Source organism: Vombatus ursinus, unplaced genomic scaffold (assembly GCF_900497805.2).
Source record: "Vombatus ursinus unplaced genomic scaffold, bare-nosed wombat genome assembly UNPS02014778.1, whole genome shotgun sequence".
Classification (NCBI taxonomy): Eukaryota; Metazoa; Chordata; class Mammalia; order Diprotodontia; family Vombatidae; genus Vombatus; species Vombatus ursinus.
Window position 1 is genome coordinate 17,236,063 of NW_020954556.1, and position 19,555 is coordinate 17,255,617.

The 19,555-nt window shown below is 38.5% G+C and overlaps 1 protein-coding gene across 1 annotated transcript in view; it reads left to right on the forward strand.

Annotated features, from left to right (window-relative positions):
• The window catches only part of FIGLA (folliculogenesis specific bHLH transcription factor), a 40,072-nt gene extending 25,047 nt beyond the window's left edge, over positions 1-15,025 (forward strand). Inside the window, exons 4-5 of the mRNA XM_027865297.1 lie at positions 14,644-14,754; positions 14,831-15,025. Coding sequence (XP_027721098.1) covers positions 14,644-14,754; positions 14,831-15,025 — 306 coding nt within the window. The remainder of the gene's footprint in view (positions 1-14,643; positions 14,755-14,830) is intronic.
• The last annotated feature ends 4,530 nt before the right edge of the window (positions 15,026-19,555 follow it).

A 19,555-nucleotide genomic window follows, 5' to 3' on the forward strand; every position in this document is an offset into this window, starting at 1 on the left:
GTCTGATTTGTCAACTAGGCCTTCACTGCAGTAAGGCAATTATATATCTCCCTAATTGATTATTTATCCTTTTCAGCTCAGTGGCTGTTCCAAATCCTCTTTACTCAAGCCCTTACAGCACCCCCTCTGAAACCTCTCAGATGGGGATCTCATTTCATACTTCATCCAAAAGAAATGAATCCAGAAGAAGTTTTTTGAAAGCTCTTTCTTCTCCCCTCCTCTGCCCACATCCCTCTGACATCATCTGCCGCTGTATCATGTTTTACTACAGTCTCTGATGAAGAAGTGACCCTTTTCCTGGCCAAGGTCAACCCTTCCACATTCATCCTTGATCCTACTCTTTCCCACATTTTCCTCTACTACTACCCCTACTCTCTCTAATCTTTAATCTTTCCCTCTTTTCCCATGTATGTTAAGGATGGGAGCATCCTTTAAAGACTCAGTTTTTCTTGGCTAAACTCCATGAAAAACGATCATCTGCACTCGGTGTCTTCACTTACCCTCCTTTTCATACCTTATAAACCTTCTGCAGTATTGCTTCTGACCTCAAAATTTAACAGAAATTTCCTTCTCCAAAGTTACCAATGTGATTGCTATATCTCATGGCCTTCTTTCGATTCTTACCCTTCTTGACCTTTCTGTAGCATTTGACACTGGTGAGTGAGCATTTTCTTCTCTTAGATACTGACACCTCTCTGTTTTCCTCTGAGAAGTGTTTTCATGATGCTATTTTACATGCTGTGCCCACTAACTATGGGTACGTCCACCAAGGCACTCTCATGAGTCTACCTTTCTTTCTCTATACTCTCATTTGGTGATCTTATCAGCTGCCATAGGCTCAATTATTTATATGCAGATGATTCCCAGATCTATATATCTAACCTTAATTTCTCTCCTGAATTCCAGTCCTGTGTCACCAGCTACATGTTGGATAATTCAAACTGGATGCCTATTAAGCCTCTCAAACTCAACATGTTTAAAAAGAATTCAACTCCTCTCTCCCCAGTCTTTCCCTTTTCTGAGTATCCCTCTTACTGAGAGCATCATCATCCTTCTAGCCAGGGAAGAGAAAGGGAATAACCATTTATTAACTGCCTACTTACTATGTGTCGGGCACTGTCTTAAATGCTTTACAAATATTTGTTGATTCTCACAACAACCACAGGAAGTTTATTATTATCTCCATTTTACAGTTGAGAAAACTGAGTCAGAAACGGGTTAAGTGACTTGCCCACAGTTATACAACTAGTGGTACATATCTGAGGCTGGATTTGAACTCGATTCTTCCTGACTCCAGGCCCAGTGCTTTATCTACTGCACCACTTCACTGCCTAGTCACAACCTTAGTGTCATCCTTAACTCCTCTCTCTCATCCCACTTATCCATCCACTTGCCAGATCTTCTAATTTATTTCTTTAGAATATCTTTCTCATATATCCCCATCACACCACTAATGGAGCCCCCACCCTACTTCATGCCCTGATCACCTCTCATTGGACCACTGCCATAGCCTTTTCATTGCTTTCCCTCCCTCAAGTCTCTGCCTACTCCACACAATTCATATCTGACCATGTTATCCCCCTCCTCAGTAAATCCCAGCAGCTCCATATTTCCTTCAGTCTTAAACATAAAGTCCTTTGTTAGGCATTTAAAGCCTTCAAGACCTGGCCCCTTCCTACCTTTCCAGTCTCCTTATACTCTACACCATTCCATACACTCTTTTGGACATGGAAGCTAATAGTTGTGCTGTTCACTGCCCTGGTAAGTGCACAACTAGAATATTTTGTACTATTTGGGCGCACTACATTTTAGGAGGAGTGTTGATAAGTCAGAGTGTCCAGAAGAAGGGATGTAGAATAGAGAGGGGACTCAAACCATGTCATAGGAGGATCACTTGAAGGAACTGGGGATGGTCAACCAGAAGGAGAGAAGATTTAAGAGGGAGCAATATTGCTATGATCATGTATTTGAAAGGCTGTCATGGGGAGAAGGGTTATGCTTGGTACTTGAGAACAGAACAAGGAAGAATAGATTGAAGTTGCAGACAAATAGGTTTAGGGTCAATGGAAGGAAAAAACACCTTCCAATTAGACCTGTTGAAAAACAGAATAAATAGCCTTGGGAGTTCGGGGAAAGCAGAAGTTAAGTGACTTGCTCAAGGCCACATAGCTAATGAGTATCTGAAGTTGGATTTGGACTGTGGTCTTCTTGACTCCAAACCCAGTGCTTTATCCACTGCACCCCCTAGCTGCCCATATAGGGAAAGAGACAATCTATGTCTCAAGAGTCTATAACTAAGGTTTCCCAGCACAGTGCTGTTTCTATTAAATAATACTGACCCACTCCAGGAGGGACATACAAAAAATTACAATGGAAAAAAAATGAGGTTACTAGTGTTTATATTAGTACCCTCAACCTTTTTCTGCCCGGCCACATTTTACCCCCTTATTGGAGATCTTCAAACACAGGTGGAGAATCACTTATGAGGAATGATCAGTGGTACTGAAATCAAATAGAAATGGGAAACTAAATCATACATAAGGATCCCTGCATCTAGATATCATTTTAGATATCTATGCATTTATGTTCTATTGTACTTTTATTTATTTTGTTAAACATTTCTATTGTACATTCATTTTGTTAAATACTGCTATTGTACTTTTATTTTGTTAAATATTTCTATTGTACTTTTATTTATTTTGTTAGATATTTCCCAATTATATTTTAATCTGGTTTAACTGCATTAGGGAACGTTGGCCCTTGGGCTACGTGCTTGACACCTTTGATATAGATGCCATTCCCATTCAGATACAGGTTAGACTACGTGACTTTTGAGGTCTCTTCCAGATCTAATATTCTATAATTTTATAATACTCCACCTATGCAAAAGGATAGCAATTAAATAATAGTAAAAAATAATCACTCAAGCTTGCTCAGAGGGGATGATATTAAACTACAGTGACAAAATGGAAGAAATGAAAAGATTCCCAGGAAAACATTTCTCTCCCCATCTGTTTTTAGAAGAGATAAGATTTTAAGTTTTATGCATTTATTTATGCTATTTGACACTTTCCTAATGTTAGACCAGATGGCTCTCAACTAGGGTCTTGGCAGAGGGTGTAGAATCCTAAGATTATTGATGAAAAGAGGAGAAATCCAGGGCAGCATAATTGCACTGGACATCTTGAAGGAGTAAAATGTTGCCTGGCAGAGATGGTTGGGGGTACTAATAAAGCACAACTAATCTCATTTTTTCATTATAATTATTTGTATCTCAGTTGTATGGCCCTCCTGCAGTGGGTCAGTACTATTTAATAGAAACAGCATTGGGCTGGGAGAACTTCGTTCTAGTCTCCTGAGGTAGAGATGAAGTTCTTTTCCTTTATGGGCAACTAGGTAGCCCAGTGGGTGAGCATGTTGGATCTGGAGTTGGGAAGACCTGAGTTCAAATCCAGTTTCAGAGAGCTATGTGACCCTGAGCACTACTTCCCTCAGTTTCCTTGTTTGTAAAATGGGAACATACCCATTTTACACGTCCCTCCTATGTACGTTTTGTTGTTGGATCAAATGAGATATTTGTTAACTGTTTGGCATATAATAGACTCTACTTAAATATTAGTTATTATTCATTTCCTCACTTCTAAAATGAAAGGGTTAACTGAACATTTTCTAAGTTTGCTTTCAACACAGTATTCTGGGAGCCTGTTAGTCTAACATATAAGTTCTGTAGGGGCAAGGCCATGTTGTTTTAATCTCTCCTGGTGCCTAGAATAGGGCCCTATGCAGAGCAAACCTTTATTGTCACCAGACCCAAGTGACCTATTTATTCAGGGAATGAAAGAATTGGCATATGTGACATCTTGAGTCGCTGTCAGTGAGGAAAGGTTATGGAGAATATGATAAGTGCACAGCACTAGAAAGGGTAAATGTCCTGGTTTATTTAATTTATTTTTTTAGGAAGATGGAGGAAAAGAAGGCTTAAAATTTTAGGTTAATTAGTTTGATTTTTCTTCCTTATATTCTTATGCATTATTAATGAAATAGCTTGTGAATATTTTAGTAAAAGAAGCACTGTTCATAAAACATCAACATTCAATTCAACTTAATTTACTAAGCATTTATTAAGTAGAAAAAAGATAAAGGACAGTTTCTGCTCTCAACGAGCTTCAATCTAATGAGGGAGACAACATGCAAATAACTATGTACAAACAAGCTATATTTAGAATAAATTGGAAATAACTGACAAAAAGAAGGCCCTACAATAACAAGGGATTGGGAAAAGGCTTCTTATAAAAGTGGGGTTTTAGCTGAGACTTGATGGAAGCCAGGGAAATCCAAATTGGAGATGATTAAAGAGAGCATTCCATGTGAAAGACATTGTGAAGGCAAAATCGGCAGGCCTTGGTGACAGTTTGGATATGGTGGGGGGTGGTGAGAGAGTGAGGAGGAGGATGATACCTAAGTGGTAAGCCTGGGGGACTGTGAGAATGGTAGTGCCCTTGACAGTTATAGGAAGTTTAGGAAGGGGGAGGAAATGAAGAGAAAATATTGAGCTCAGTTTTGGACATATTGAGTTTAATATGTCTACTAGATTTAAGATGTCCAATAGACAGTTGGGGGTGTGAGACTAGAGGTCAGCAGAGAGGGTAGGGCTGGATAAGTAGATTTGAGAATTGTCAGCATAGAGATAATAACTGAATCCATAAGAGCTGATGAAGTCATCCAGTAAAATATTAAAAAGGGAAAGGAGGGCCCCATACAAAACCCCTCACCAATGGTTAGTGGACAAGACCTAAATAAAGATATAGGAAAGGAGACTGAGAAGAAGTGGGCAGTTAGGAAGGGAACCAGGAGAGAGGAGTGTCACAAAAAACCTAGAGAGAAGAATGTCAAGAAGAGGGTGATTGACAGTGTCAAAGGCTGCCGAGGTCAAGAAAGATGAGGATTGAGAAAAGGGCATTGGAGACATGGTCATGTTTGTATGCAGCAGGGAATCAGCAGACAGGGACAGATCAAAGATAAATGAGAAAGGGGGATGAAGGAGGTATCGATCTGTTGGAGAAGACAGGATGGAATGGCATCACTTGTGTATGGGATAAGCTTTACTTGGCAAGGTGAAGGGCCACCTCTTCATGTGAAACAGGTTGAAGAAGGAGATAGTGTCAGAAAATTGACTGTGTGAGATGGTGGGAATGAGAGGAAATGAAAGAATCAAAGATGATTATTAGGTTGTGAAACTAGATGCAGCCCATGGTTTCATCCAGAACATGTTATGTCAGAATAACTTCATTTTAGGGGAATTTTGTGAATACAGTTTATCTAGATTTCAGCAAAGCATTTGATAGCTTCTTCAACCTATTCTTATGAATAAAATGGAGATGGGGTAGAATGATAGTCACATGGTTTTGGAACCATATAACATAGTAAAATGGTTTTGGAACTGGTTAAATACACTAAAAAAGTCATTAATATGTCAATGTCCTTCCTAAAATATAGTGCCCTCAGTATTGAGTACATTGCTATAGAGGTGGTTGAATTAGCTTGGAAGGAAGTATCTAGTGGTATGACTTGAGAATCTCTACTTAGTCCTGCGCTATTTAACATTTTAATCAGTTATTTTGATCAAGACACAAATGGCATGTTTATCAGATTTCCTTATGACAGAAAGTTGGATGAATGGCTGACCTATTCAATGGAAAAGGCAGAATACAAAATGATATAGGGCAGTGGATAGAGCACTGGCCCTGGATTCAAGAAGACCTGAGTTCAAATCTGGCCTCAGAAACTTGACACTTACTAGCTGTGTGACCCTGGGCAAGTCACTTCCCCCCATTGCCTCACCAAAAAAAAAAAAAAAAAAAGAATACAAAATGATACGTAGAACATTTGGTTAACTCTAGTAAGATTAAATTTCATAGACATCTTATACTTGGATTCACAAAATCAGCTTCACAGATGCAAGATGGAAGAGATAGAGCTAGACAACAGATTATCTGAATAAGAGCTGGAGGTTTTAGTGGACAATATGCATCAATAGTGTGATTATGACAGCCAAGAAACTAAATGTGACTTAGGGCTGCATTAATAATAATGATAATAATAACCACAAATAGCGAGCATTTATATGGCATTTTAAGGTTTACAAGGAACTTTATATTGTCATTTACATTTACAAAGAATTTTACATTTTATCTTCATGACAACTCTATGGTGCTATTATTATCCCCATTTTGCAGATGAGCAAACTGAGGATGAATGAAGTTAAGTGACTTGCCCAGGGTTACATAGCTAGTGTTCCTGAGGCAGGATTAGAACTCAGATCTTCCTGACTTCAAGTCCAGAATCGGATCCACTGTACCACATAGCTACTTAGATGTACCACTTAAGGGAGTAGTCCAGAATGAAGGAGGAGTGATAGTCCATATGTATTCTGCCCCAATCAGACCACCTGTGGAATATTATGAGGCACTTCTGGGTGCCAAATTTTGGGAAGGATGTTGATAAGTTGATGAGCATCCAAAGGAAGCAGATATGATAACTGTCTTTAGTTATTTCAGAGGCCATTATGGGGAAGGAGGATTCAACCTTTTCTGACTGACTCTGGTAGAGAAGGAAATGGCAAACTACTCCAGATTTTTGCAAAAAAACAAAAAAACAAACCCAATAAGGTCATGAAGAGTTGGACATGACTGAAATGACTGAACAACAGCAACAATTGACCCTGGAGGACAGAATTGGGAGCAACAGGCAGAAGTTAGTTACAGTAAGGCAGATTTAGACTTGATAGAAGGAAAATGTCTTAACAGAGTCGTTGGAATGGCTGGCTTGCCTTGGAGATGGTGGGTTCCCTTTCACAAGAATTCTTCGTAGAAGAGTCAAATGACCACCTATTGCTATTATTGTAGAGAGAATTCTCAAGCAAAAGCAAGATGAGATATCATTTGAGGTTCCTTCTATTTCTGAATTCTCTCTTTCCATGAAGAGTTTTATGTTGTTTAGTCATTTCAGTCATGTCTGACTCCTGGTGACCCAACTTGGGGTTTTCTTGGTAAAGATACTAGAGTGGTTTGCCATTTCCTTCTCCAGCTCATTTGACAGATGAGGAAACTGAGTTAAGTGACTTGCCCAGGGTCACACTGCTAGTAAGTGTCTGAGGCTGGATTTGAACTCGTGAAGATGTTTTCTTGACTCCAGGCCCGGCACTCTATCCACTGTGCCATCTAGCTGCCCTGAAATGCTATATAAATGTGAGCTATCACCAGGAACTTAAACGTAGCATTTCCTAACTGTTTTGTTTTGCTCTGTCCCTTTCCTTTCCTCCCCTCTCCCTTCAATTCACTTCCTCTACCAGTTGTTTGGATGTTAGAGGAATGTGTGCTAAATCGTATGGATGTTAATAATTTTATCATAGAAGTAAGCCAAAAAGTTATGCATTTTAATATTCATTGGACTCAGTCAAAAACTGCACTGATAGTCTTGAGTTTAGTGGAGATGGGGGTGGTCCGTAACTTATTTTATGGCACTTTTCATATAGTTCACCAGAAGCTAATCCATCTACCTCTGAAATAATGTAACCAGTCCTGGGCACCATATTTTAGGAAAGACATTGACAAGCTGAATTGTGACCAAAATTTGCAGTGGGGCAATGAAGCTGGAAACCATGTCATGTGGATCAGCTGAAGGAATTTGTTATATTTTAGCCAGAAAAGAGGAAACTTTGTGAGGCTGTGATAACTGCCTTCAAAAATTTGAAGACCTATTTGGTTAAAGAGGGGGTATGTTTATTTTGTTTTGCCTGGAGGGAGTAACTAGAAGCAGTGGTTGTCAGTTTTAGAGATGGGGAAGGGAATAAGCATTTATTAAGCATCTGTTATGTGCTGGACACTGTGCTAACACATAGGAGGTTTAGGTTTGATGTACGGAAAAGAAAAAGCATTTGGCAAACCTTAAAGCACTCCATAAATATGAGCTACTATTATTGTAATGTGAGCCTGCTTTTATCTTAGGTTATGTGGGAATGCACCAAACTCCATTACATTATTAAATGGTAGTGACTTCTCCATCACTGTAAGTCTTTGGACAGAGGCTGAATGATCATTTTTAGGGATGTTTTAGAGGGAATTCTGGCTGGGGTTGAAGTTTGATGAATTCCCTTAAGTCCCCTCCAACTTTGAAATTCCATGATTTGGCCATGTGCTTTCCTGGCCATTTGCAAGTTGTTGGTTTTTTTTTTTTGTAAATAAAAAAAAATTAAACTTAAGTTCAAGATTAGAAAATTAAAAAGAAATTGCCACGTACACAGCAGACTATAAGAGAGGATTCAATATAAAACAACAAATTTCAATTTCAAGAAGACACATATAATAAATGCACATTGTTTTCAAAGCTGCCCAGTTTTCTTCACTTCGTTGTTGGTTTTCTTTGCTCTCTGCTGTGCACTTTTTACTTCATTTTCCCCCTTCCCCTCAACCCAAAGAAGGCTACAATTAAGCATGAATACATACACACACACACACACACACACACATACACACATATACATAGATCTCTACAAACATACACATACAAACACATATGCACTCATACACATATATGTAAGACTGTAGCATGCTTATTAATCCTATCATCTGTATCTCTAAAGATGGATAGCATCTTTCTTCAAGGTCTAAGTCTTGCAATGTTTTTCTAAATCAACCAGCTCATCATTTCCTATATCACAGCTACATTCCAACCCAATTACATCCTATTTGAGAGACTGTCTATGAGAGAGGTTCCCCCCCTCCAATTTTCTGGATTCCTTCTGTTCTTGGCTACATAGGTTTTATTTATGCAAAACAATTTAATTTAAAATTTATTAAAATAGTAAAAATTAATTTAAAATAAAATTTTAAAAATTAGCCTTTTTATACTTCAACAATGCTCTTACCTTTTAATATAGTTTAAGGTCTGATACTGCTGAATCTGCTTCCTTTATATCTTTTTTCCCTGGTTTCTTTGAAGTTCCTGACCTTTTGTTCTTCCAAATGAACTTTGTTATTTTTTTTCTAACTCAGTAAAATTTTTTTTAGTAATTTAATTGGGATGACATTAAATAAATAGATTAGTTAGGTAATGGTGACTTGGAAATTTTTAAAAAATAATAAAACAGAGAATCAACCTGCCATCATGGAAGGCAGTGTGGTATACTGGAAAGAGCAATGAATTTGGAGAAGATTGGGCTTAGAATTCTGACTGCCATTTATTACTTGTATGACCTTTAAGCATCAGTCTCCTTATCTGCAAAATGATAAGATTGGAATAGATGATCTCCATGCTTAAGTCCAACTCTAAATCTATGGGTAGTGAAGGCTGTTCCCCATATGTACCATAGAGGTATCATTGTGTGATTAAAAAGGAGGCAGGATAGACCTCTCTAGCCTCTTCTTCCATCTTCCTCTAAGGGAGACTTTAATTCCTGCCAGGTAGGAAAGAAGGAAGTTGGGTCTAGAAACTTGGTCATTCTGGCCTCAGTAAGAGGGGAGCATAGTCTACAGGGCTAGAATTATATCTAACTGCTTCCTTAAATATTATTATTCTAGGGCAGGGGTGGGGAACCTGTGGCCCTTTAGGTCTTCAAGTGAGGCCCTCTGACCGAATCCAAACTTCCCAGAACAAATCCCCTTAACAGGATTTGTTCTGTAAAACTTGGACTCAGTCAAAAAGCCTTACCCTAGGACTTAGAAGGCCACATATGACCTCAAGGCTGCAGGTTCCCCACCCCTGCCCTAGAATAATAATATTTAAGGAAGCAGTTAGATTAACGGAGAAAGGGAGCCCCAAACTTTATATCCAAGGTCTGACTCCATTCCCACCAAATGCTAGTTCTGCAATGAACATGCATAACACATAGTAAAGAAACTCACTTATCCAAATCAATAGCAAAACAGAAATCAGAGAAATTATACATGGGAGAATATATACCAGAAAACACAGAGTGAAGGAGCTTTCCCATTGAGAGTGAGGTAAATCAATCGAGAGAGAGAGAGAGGGTCCTAGATCTCATCTAGGGAGAAAATGTCCTTAAATCTCAAGTGTAGCAATCTGGGGATAGTGACATGATGGGCTCTGCCAGCTCCTCTCATGTAGGCTTCATCCCACAGTCTTCTTCCCTCTTTGGCAACCTGAAGTGGGGTTGGCATCATCCATCTTTTCTCTCCAAACTAGAGCCAGAAGAAACCCAAAACAGTCTGAAGGGAATAAAGAGACTTAGAGACTGAAGAAACTTGAAAGAGACTAGAGACTGTGGTCTCTCCCACTCTTTCCAATTCCACTCTGCTCCTCACTCAGGTGTGGGTCACTGATCTCCACCAATGAGGAGAGAGTCCCATACTAATAGTCTTTGGGACTCAGGTTACATATGATAAGCTAATATTTTATGTCATGATGAGATGATGATTGAGTTGACTGTAGATTGGACTAGATGATGTGAAGGTCCCTGTCGCTGTTAAGAATGCATGAACATCAGAGAACTTGTTTAAACTGTATAATAGAGGAAAATTAGTTAAGTTCTCTGGAGTTCCCATTTAATCATAAGCATTGGTGTAGAGCATTAAGCTGAAGACAATCTGGGTTCTAGTCCCAACCACTGAACTAGCTGTGTGACTCCTGGAAAATTGTCACAGTTTTGTCGTCTATAAAAGGAGGGAGTTGACGAAGATCATCTTTAGGTTCCCAGCTTTGACAGTTTATAATTACAATGGAAGGTTTATTAGTATATGGATAGATTATGGGTCAGGGCTTGTTTCCTCAAACATAATTCAACAAATGGTTAGCCAAGGTTTACTATGTAACCAATCCTCAACCATATATTGTAGGCATTATGAAAGAAGTGTAGTTCTTGACTTGTAATCATCTCTACAAGTTAAGCAGAAATCACAGATTTTGCTCCCTAAAACATATTATAAATTAGTTTCCACTTCATCTGGCTTCTAAGAGCTTTTCATTTTATTATTTTTGCTTTTAGATGTCAGGATCTTTAATTTTGTTGTTTAGTTGTATCTGACTCTTCATGATCCCATTTGGGGTGTTCTTAGCAAAGATACTGGAGTGGTTTGCCATTTCTTTCTCCGGATTATTTTATGGATGAGGAACTGAGGCAAACAGAGTTAAGTGACATGCCTAGGATTACATAACTAAGTAAGTGTCTGAGTTTGGATTTGAACTCATGAAGATGAGTCTTTCTGATTCCAAGCCCAGTGCTCTATACACTGTGCTACCTAGCTGCCCCAGACTGGATCCTTAAACAGTTTAATTAAAAGGAGTAAGGGTAGGATTAGGGGTCTTGTTTAACTTACAAATTGTGGAACTGTATTGCGTTTGGGATAAGAAACTGCAGTTCAATGGAAAGAATGTTGGATTTAGAAGCCAAGGACCTACCTTTACATAAAGCTCTACCTGTGTAACTACCTGTGTAACCTTAAGGGGGATAACCTCTCTGGACTTGTTTCTTCATCTATAACATGAGATTGGACTAGATGGCTTTTAATAAGCTCATTCCAATTCTATATCTTTGATCCTATGATCTTTTTAGAAGACAAGGTAAACTCTTCAAGCCTTAATGTCCTCATTCCAGGAAGCATGCCCTAAATAATTTTACTGAAGGGTGTGGCAGGTATAGCCAAGGATGTAGTGATGCCTGACCTTGTGACTCAGAGCCATAGTTGCCCTTTGGTATTTTCTGTATCTACAGCTTCAGGCAGCTCAAAACCCTGCTCAGTACTCAGGCCTTCCCACCAGACCCAAGAAAAACCATTCAAGAAACGCAAGACCCCTAATCCCCAGTCGCACTGCTCTTCCACAAAGAGGTCTCTCCTGTTTCTCTTATTCTTCTGTCAACAACTCATCTCTTCAGCCACAGTATAAGGCCAATTTAGAAGCATCCACCTACAGATTCTGGGCCTCCCAGCTTTTATCTCCTGCCAGCAGGCATTCTTAAAGTGGGAGAGACGCTGATTGGCAGCAGTTGCCTTCCTGTTCCCACAGCTCCACTGAGTGTCCTCCCCTCCCTATCCCCACCTCCACCCCTCTACTGGGGTAGCAATGGAAACAATCAAGTGCTGAACTTGGAGTAGAAAGATTTGAGTTTGAATAAAGCTTCAGATGTTTACTAGCTACATAACCCCAGGCAAGGCACTTAACTTCTCATCTTCAGCTTCCTCGTCTTTCAAAGGGTTATAATAATAGTACCTACCTCATAGGGTTGTTGTGAGGTTCAAATAAGAATATATATGCATGTATATATGCATATACATATATGTACATATATATATATCTTTGTCAACCTTAAACTATATAAATGTTAATTATTGTTATTATTATTTGCAAGGTACTTGACTGGGCGTTGAAAACACAAAGGCAAAAATTAGGTGGCAGATAAGCTAAAGCTTGAAAGGAGAGGAAGATTCTAATAGGTTGAGATAATGAAGTGTAATGGATTCCAGGCAAAGGAGATAGATAGCTGTGTAAATGAATCATCTCTGATGGAATGTCAAGTTAGAGAAATAGCTAATGGTCCATTTGGCTGTAAGGTACAATCTTGGCACGATGAGGGAAACTAATGTGAATAAAGCTGGAAAAGTAAATTGAAAGAATGTCGTTGAAGGCTTAAAATGTTTGGCTGATGAATTTATATTTTATTCCAGATGCAACTGGGAAACAGTCAAGGTTTTTAGCAGGGATGTGAGAGGGCTATCCTTGCAATTTAGGAATATTACTTTATCAGCTGTTTAGGGGCATATTGGAGACAGGACTAGATGGAAACAGAGGGCTGCTATTTCAATAGTCTTGCTGAGTGGTGATGAGAACCTATGAACTAGGGTAGCAGCCACATAAGTAGAGAGAAAGGGAAGTTACACAAGAGATGTTGTGGAAATAGAATAGATAGGACATAGCAACTGAATAGATCATAGGGCAACATCTAGACCATTGGAACACTGTGGTAAATGAAACAGAAATTGGGACTTTTGGAGGCAAAGTAGGTTTGGGTAGATACAGGAGAGAAAATAAAGAGTTCTGCTAAGTTGAGTTTGAAGAGTTGATGAAAATGTCTAGCAGAGAGTTGGAAATCAAGAGAGAGATTGGAGTTAGATATATAGATTTGATCATCATTTCGACAAGTGACAATTAAACTCGTAGGATCTGATGAAATCATTTATGGAGAGAGTACAGAAAGAAAAGAGGCAGGTGATAGATATGGAACCAGCAAAGGTGAATGAGTAGAGTATCATGTAGGCAAGAGCTCGATGAGAGAATAATGTCGTGGAAGCTGAGGAGGAAGAGGGGGGAATGGGCAATAGTATCAAAAGCTGCAGAAAAGTTAAACAAGGATTAAACTTTCTTTGTATGTGGGCGGGGTTTGGAGGGGGAATAATAAGAGTATAGAATAAAGAATCTTATAGAAATACGAATTCTTACTAATTATTCTAAAATTAGTAGAATAATTAATTAGAATTAATTAAATTCTTATAGAAATAAGAATAAAGGAAGAACCAATAGCAATCAAGGAAATTGAAGAGACAAATTTAGGTCTCATATCAGGAAAACTCTAACCACTGGTACTATCCAAAAGTATCATGGACTGCCTCAGGAGGATTAGTGGATTTTCCCTTCAGTGAAGGTCTTCAAGGAGAGTTTTGATAACCACTTGTCAGGTGCACTGCAGGGGTTCTTTTTCAGATGTAGGTTAGACTAGATAGCTTTTGAGGTCCCTTCCAACTCTAAAATTCTGTGATTCTATGAAAATAAGGACTGATAAGAATTCATTAGATTCATCAATTAAAAGATAATTGTCAACCTTAGAGAGATATGTTTCAGATGATTGGTGCCAAAAATCACATTCGAAGGAGATGGTGAATGAGAAGTTAGGAAGGAGAAACTACATAGACAACTTTCTAATGAAAAAGATGGCAAATTCAAGTTGCTAGGATGGCGAGATATAGTACAAGGGGATGCCAAGATTAAAGGATTCAGTGAAACTTTTTATAAGGATGTAGTGAATATGTTTTCATATACAAAATACTGAATAGGTAGGAAAGAAAGAGAGAAAAGAAGAAGAGTATGATAAAGGAAAAATGAGAATAATTAATTCTTAAGGAGCCTACTCCCTAGGGAGATGGCAGGAGACAGGATCAAGTCCATAAGATGAAGATTTTGTATAGTATGTTAAGATTTACAAAGCAGTTACCTCACATCAGTCTCTATTTTGTGGATGAGAAAATTGAGGCTCAAGGAGGAAAGTGACTTGTTTAATATAACAGCTCACAAGTAGAATTCCCTTACATTTCGCCATATCACATTTCCTCTGCTAACAAAGTTCAAATTTAAGATTCTTACCCTACCCCCTCCCAGAATAAAATGACAATATTGGTTACTGATTGTAATTTGTAGTCCTTTTTTTTTTTTAAACAGTGACACCTAAATTTGGATAAAATCTGTAAAGTTCTTAGTGTTTTGCCACTAACTTGTTTCAAAACTTCAAATCACTTCCCTTAGGCCTCAGTTTCTTTTCTTGTCAAACAAAGGGCTTATATTAGAGCATCTCTCGGGCCTCTTCCAGCTCTACCAGTCCATATGACATCAAATCTGGTCTGTTGCATCATCTTCCAGACTGCAGCAGTAGAGAGTAGGTGGGGATTGCAGCAATGTTTCTTTGGAAGCTGCACTGGGGCCCATAACCCACTAGAGGGGGCTCTGTCTGCACCCCGGGTCCTTCCCTTTGTCAGTATAGGCAACAGTAAAGCACTCTCATTCCTCAGAAGCCTCATGCGGGAGATGGATTTAATTTTGATCGCAGGGCTATAAGGGAGGGGACTGGAAAGAAAACCTTTGTCATCCAGCAGCAGCCTCTGTTGCCTTTGATTACCATTCAAGTGAAGGAGCTGTGCGCTGGACAGGGCATTGTCAGCCAGGTGTGGGCAGAGAGGACATCCCCAGTGCTCTGACAAGTGTGGGGCTGAGGATGGATGGAAAAGGACCCTCTGCAGATTAGCTGGGTAGACTTCACATCTGCACATTGGCCACAGCGGAAGATCAATTATGGACAAGATGCTTTAAGGAGGTAAGGCAGTCGTGGGCGTGGAAATAGCCAGTCCACGTATTTATCTGTTTTGAATGTTATTTTAAAAATCTGTCATGTATTAGGTAGATGATATGCTTCCATAGGAGGACATCTGACGTTTTAAATATCCATTTGTGATGTCTTTCTCACCGTCATGGTGTTTTGTGCCTGTTCATACGGCAGAAATACCAAAAGATTGATGATAGCCTAATTTCGTGGCCCTATGAAATGAACATCTCTGGGGTATAATCCCCTAGACTAGTCTGCATAAATCAGTAATAAATAATTTTACTATTACAGAAGGGTTGATGAATGTTCATTTTCATCTAGGTTTATCTCAATTACAAGTGAGTTTGTTTTTTTAACGAAAATAACGTGTTTTCTTTTTCCCCTTCTGCCTTCCCCCACCTTTTAGATGTAAAAATTTGTGTTCAGTCTGGCTTGTGGCTTCATGGTTTCTGCATAATTTACTCTTGGGGGATACCTCCTGTGCGCTTGGGAGCAACACACACAGAAACACACTTTACAGCTATTTCACAGACTGAGAGGCAGGGTAAGGAGGTGGTTGATCTAAAACCTGGAAATATTTTGCAAAAAGAGACTGGCATATAATTGTGTTCTAAGTATGTTTTCATTTTTCAGGACTCTTCAATCACTCGGGCCAGTGCCCATGAAAGTCATGATATTTTTGTTTAGTCTTGAGAACTTACTCCTCTTTCTCCCCTTTTCTCTTCCTCTCCCTCCTCTCCTACCCCTTCCTCCTTCCCCCACCCCCAGTGTGTTCCCCTTGATGCATCTGTGAGGCAAGGACAAGTATAGGCTTGTTTTGAAGCCAATGAAGGATGTACCTGGTGTCGGCCTTCTTCAGAATGCTGGCCGTGTAGTCTTCAGTCTATCCTATTGTCTTGTTTTCTTTCTTCCTCCCTTGTCCAAGGCCCTACCCGCCCAGTCAACACCCCGCCCCTCCAAGGAGAAAGGAAAAAACATCATACAAAATAAAAAAGAAACTATCTTTCATTTTTGACACATGATCAGTGGCCATCTGTTTCATCTCTTTTCTCTAACTCCACTTGAGGTCTGCATTGTAAAGGTTTCACTGTCTCAAAATTGCTTTGTAGATAATATAAACTGAATTTCAATGCACTAAATTGGCATTTTAATGTTTTCTGAGTGACCCCAATGGAGGGATCTTGATGCTGCTTGGACAAGAGGCCTTTGCAAAAAGACCACCACTTTAGAGATGTCAAGTTCAGCTATCTTCATGTTTTGTGTCCATACTTGAGAGTCTTCTGCAGATAAAACTGTCGTTCAAGTCTGTGTTTTTGGAGGCCTAGTAGGTATTTAATTTGTGCAGTTATGGGTTTTGCTTTTGTTTGATTATTATAATTGAGAATTGATATCGTTTGGGACATGAATCAGTTGTTCAAAAGACCTGAATAAAAGTACTTCAGATGAAAATCAAAGGTCACTCCCAGACTTGTAAGGTTTTCCCTTTGTCATCTAAAAAACTTCTCTTGAGTGTTTAAATATATTTTTCTGACTGCGCTTAAATAGGTTGCCTTTCTACAATTCCACCTGTTTTCATTCTTAATCAGGAAAGGGTCAGAGTTTCACAGTACTCACCATTAAATATCTATCTTTTTCTTATATAGACTAAAAAGAAATTCAATTTAGATTATCTATAAATTAGATCAAAGCAAATGTTTATGTACAAGCATATATGCAAAGCCATCAGAAAATGTGATCTTTTGGGTTCCATGACTACAATTTCTTTATAGAAAAGACCTCTACACATAAATCTTCTCCCCACCCAAATTTCCTCTCCAGCCCCCACCCCAGAAAAACCCCCAAACAGTTATTTTGCCTAGCTAGGTTAGAAACAACAAAAGTCTATGATAGTCTGTCTCTATGCCTGTATTAATTATAAAAAAATGGAAAGGGTGAGCAAAATAAAGAGTAATTATATGTGCCTTCTAGTCTTATAAAGTTAGAATTTACTTTAGATATTGGTTCAATGACTTTTAGTTGAGAGAAATCATCTATACTTAGGTTCTTCCACATTAAATTCCTAGCTCAGCAGTCATTTCTTAGAAGACTAATAAAAATTTAAATACAGAAGATGGCTTATACCCTGATAGGCTTATGTTGAACTGTCTAATCAGAATATCACTTCAGGGAACAGATGATCTATTCCCTCTGAATGGCTATTTCTTTAAAAATTGGGTACTCAGCTTTTCCCTCCAAATTAATTTCTATATGGCAGACCCATCCAATTCATAAATGGTAAAATTGTACATTGTTAGAACTGGAGGGGGACTTTGAGGTCATGGTCATTTAGTCCAACTCATTTTACAGAATAGAAAACTAAGGCCCTGGAAGGTCAAATGACTCATCCAAGGCCACACAGATGGATAAGACTAGAAGCCAGATCTTCTGATACCCAGTTCACTGCTCTTTCAGTCCTTCCATGTTGGCCCTCTAACGACTAAAATTAAGCCCTTCTGCAATTAGACAGCATATAACAATAGTCTCAAAAATTCATAGATAAAGTTTAGAAGAGACTTTATTTTAACTAGTCCAATCTCATTTTAATTAAGTTTAATTTTGAATTTTTTGTACTAATGCAGAACATAGAGTCTAAGTGACTTTCCCAAGGTTGTACATAATAGGACAGGTGAAAGAGTATAATTAAAAGTCACCCTCAAGAAACTGAGGATTGGTAGAGGACACTACTATTAAAAATAAGTAACCACAAAATTATTTCAAACATTAACATCTTGAATAAACTGCAAGTTATTTGTGAATTCACATGGTAAAATTGTACATTGTTAGAACTGGAGGGGGACTTCGAGGTCATGGTCATTTAGTCCAACCCACTGATTGGCTGCTCCTCGCAGCCCCAAATCTTCTGTCCCTACATAGAACTGGGCAGATTAACGTCTGACTAAGGATTCATCTGCATAATGAATCTATGCAAAATAAAAAGATTGGAAGTTTCCATCTGTCAGGGCACCATCAAAAGCTCAACTTCTAACACTCAGGTAGAGGGATAATCTCAGGAAGATTCCTATGAATAGAAGAGTCAAATCCAAGGTGGGGAATGGGGGGAGAGAGAAGAGCTGGGCATTTTAAAGCCCTAAAGGACTGCCTCAGGGGGTGCATCAAACCCAAGAAAATACAAACAGAGAAGATCCGGAACTGGAGGTATAGTGACAAAGGCTTTACCAACTCCAGGTCTCCACACAGTCCTGGCACAAAGTAGGCAATTAATAAAAGTTTATTGATTAATTACCATAGGGCATTAACAATTAAGATATTATCACCATATGTGGAAAAACCACCATACCACCAAAAGGCATTTCTTCCTATCTAAGTAGCAGCAATATTAATGATAGCTAGCATTTATAAAATACTTTAAAGTTTGTAAAGCACTTTACAAATATTAAGTCATTTTATTCTCACAACAACCCTAAGAGGTATAGGTGCTATTATTATCCCCATTTTACTAATGAGTCAGACAGTTTAAGTGACTTACCCAGGATCTCAAAGTTGGTAAGTGTGTGAAGCAAGATTTGAGCTCAGTTCTTCCTGACACTGAGTGTAGCACTCTATCTGCTCTACTGCTTGGCTGTAAATCATTTTTGTTGTTATTATTCAGTCCTGTCTGACTCCTCATGACCGTATTTGGGATTTTCTTGACAAAGATACTGTAGTGATTTGCCATTTCCTTCTCCAGCTCATTTTACAGATAATGAAACTGAGGCAAACAGGGTTACGCAGTAAGTGCCTGAGGCCAAATTTGAGCTCAGGAAGACAAGTCTTCTCAACTCCAAACTTGCTACTTTATCCAGTGCATCACTAGCTGCCAGTCATAACTGTCTTTAAAGGCCAAGTTCTAATGGTATATCCATTGGTATCAAAGGTAGATAAGCCTTTCCTTATCCACTAGGAGGAAATGATATGTCCCATTATGTATATATATGTATATATATATATATATGTATACACACACATATGCATATATATGTATATATATGTATATACATATATATACATATATACATATATGTATATACATATATATACATATATATGTATATACATATATATACATATATATGTATATACATATATATGTATATATATAGTTAGGCATTTGTTATATTTTATTTTGTATTTAATTTAGACATTTGGATTTGTGTCTTGGTTTCCCTACTAGACTATATGGTCCTCGAAGGTGGTGACTATGTTTTTCCTATCTCTTGCATTTCCTAGTATGGTATCTACCATGTAATGGATGCATTAATAAGCATTACAAATAAAACTGGAGTAAGTTCACTTTAAGATGCAGAGGGTCATGAACAACAGAGCCAACCTTGGAGTCACAATTCAATAGGGTTCCATTCCTACCTTTTGACACATGGTAGCTGTGTGACCATGGGAAAGGCCACTCAACTTCTA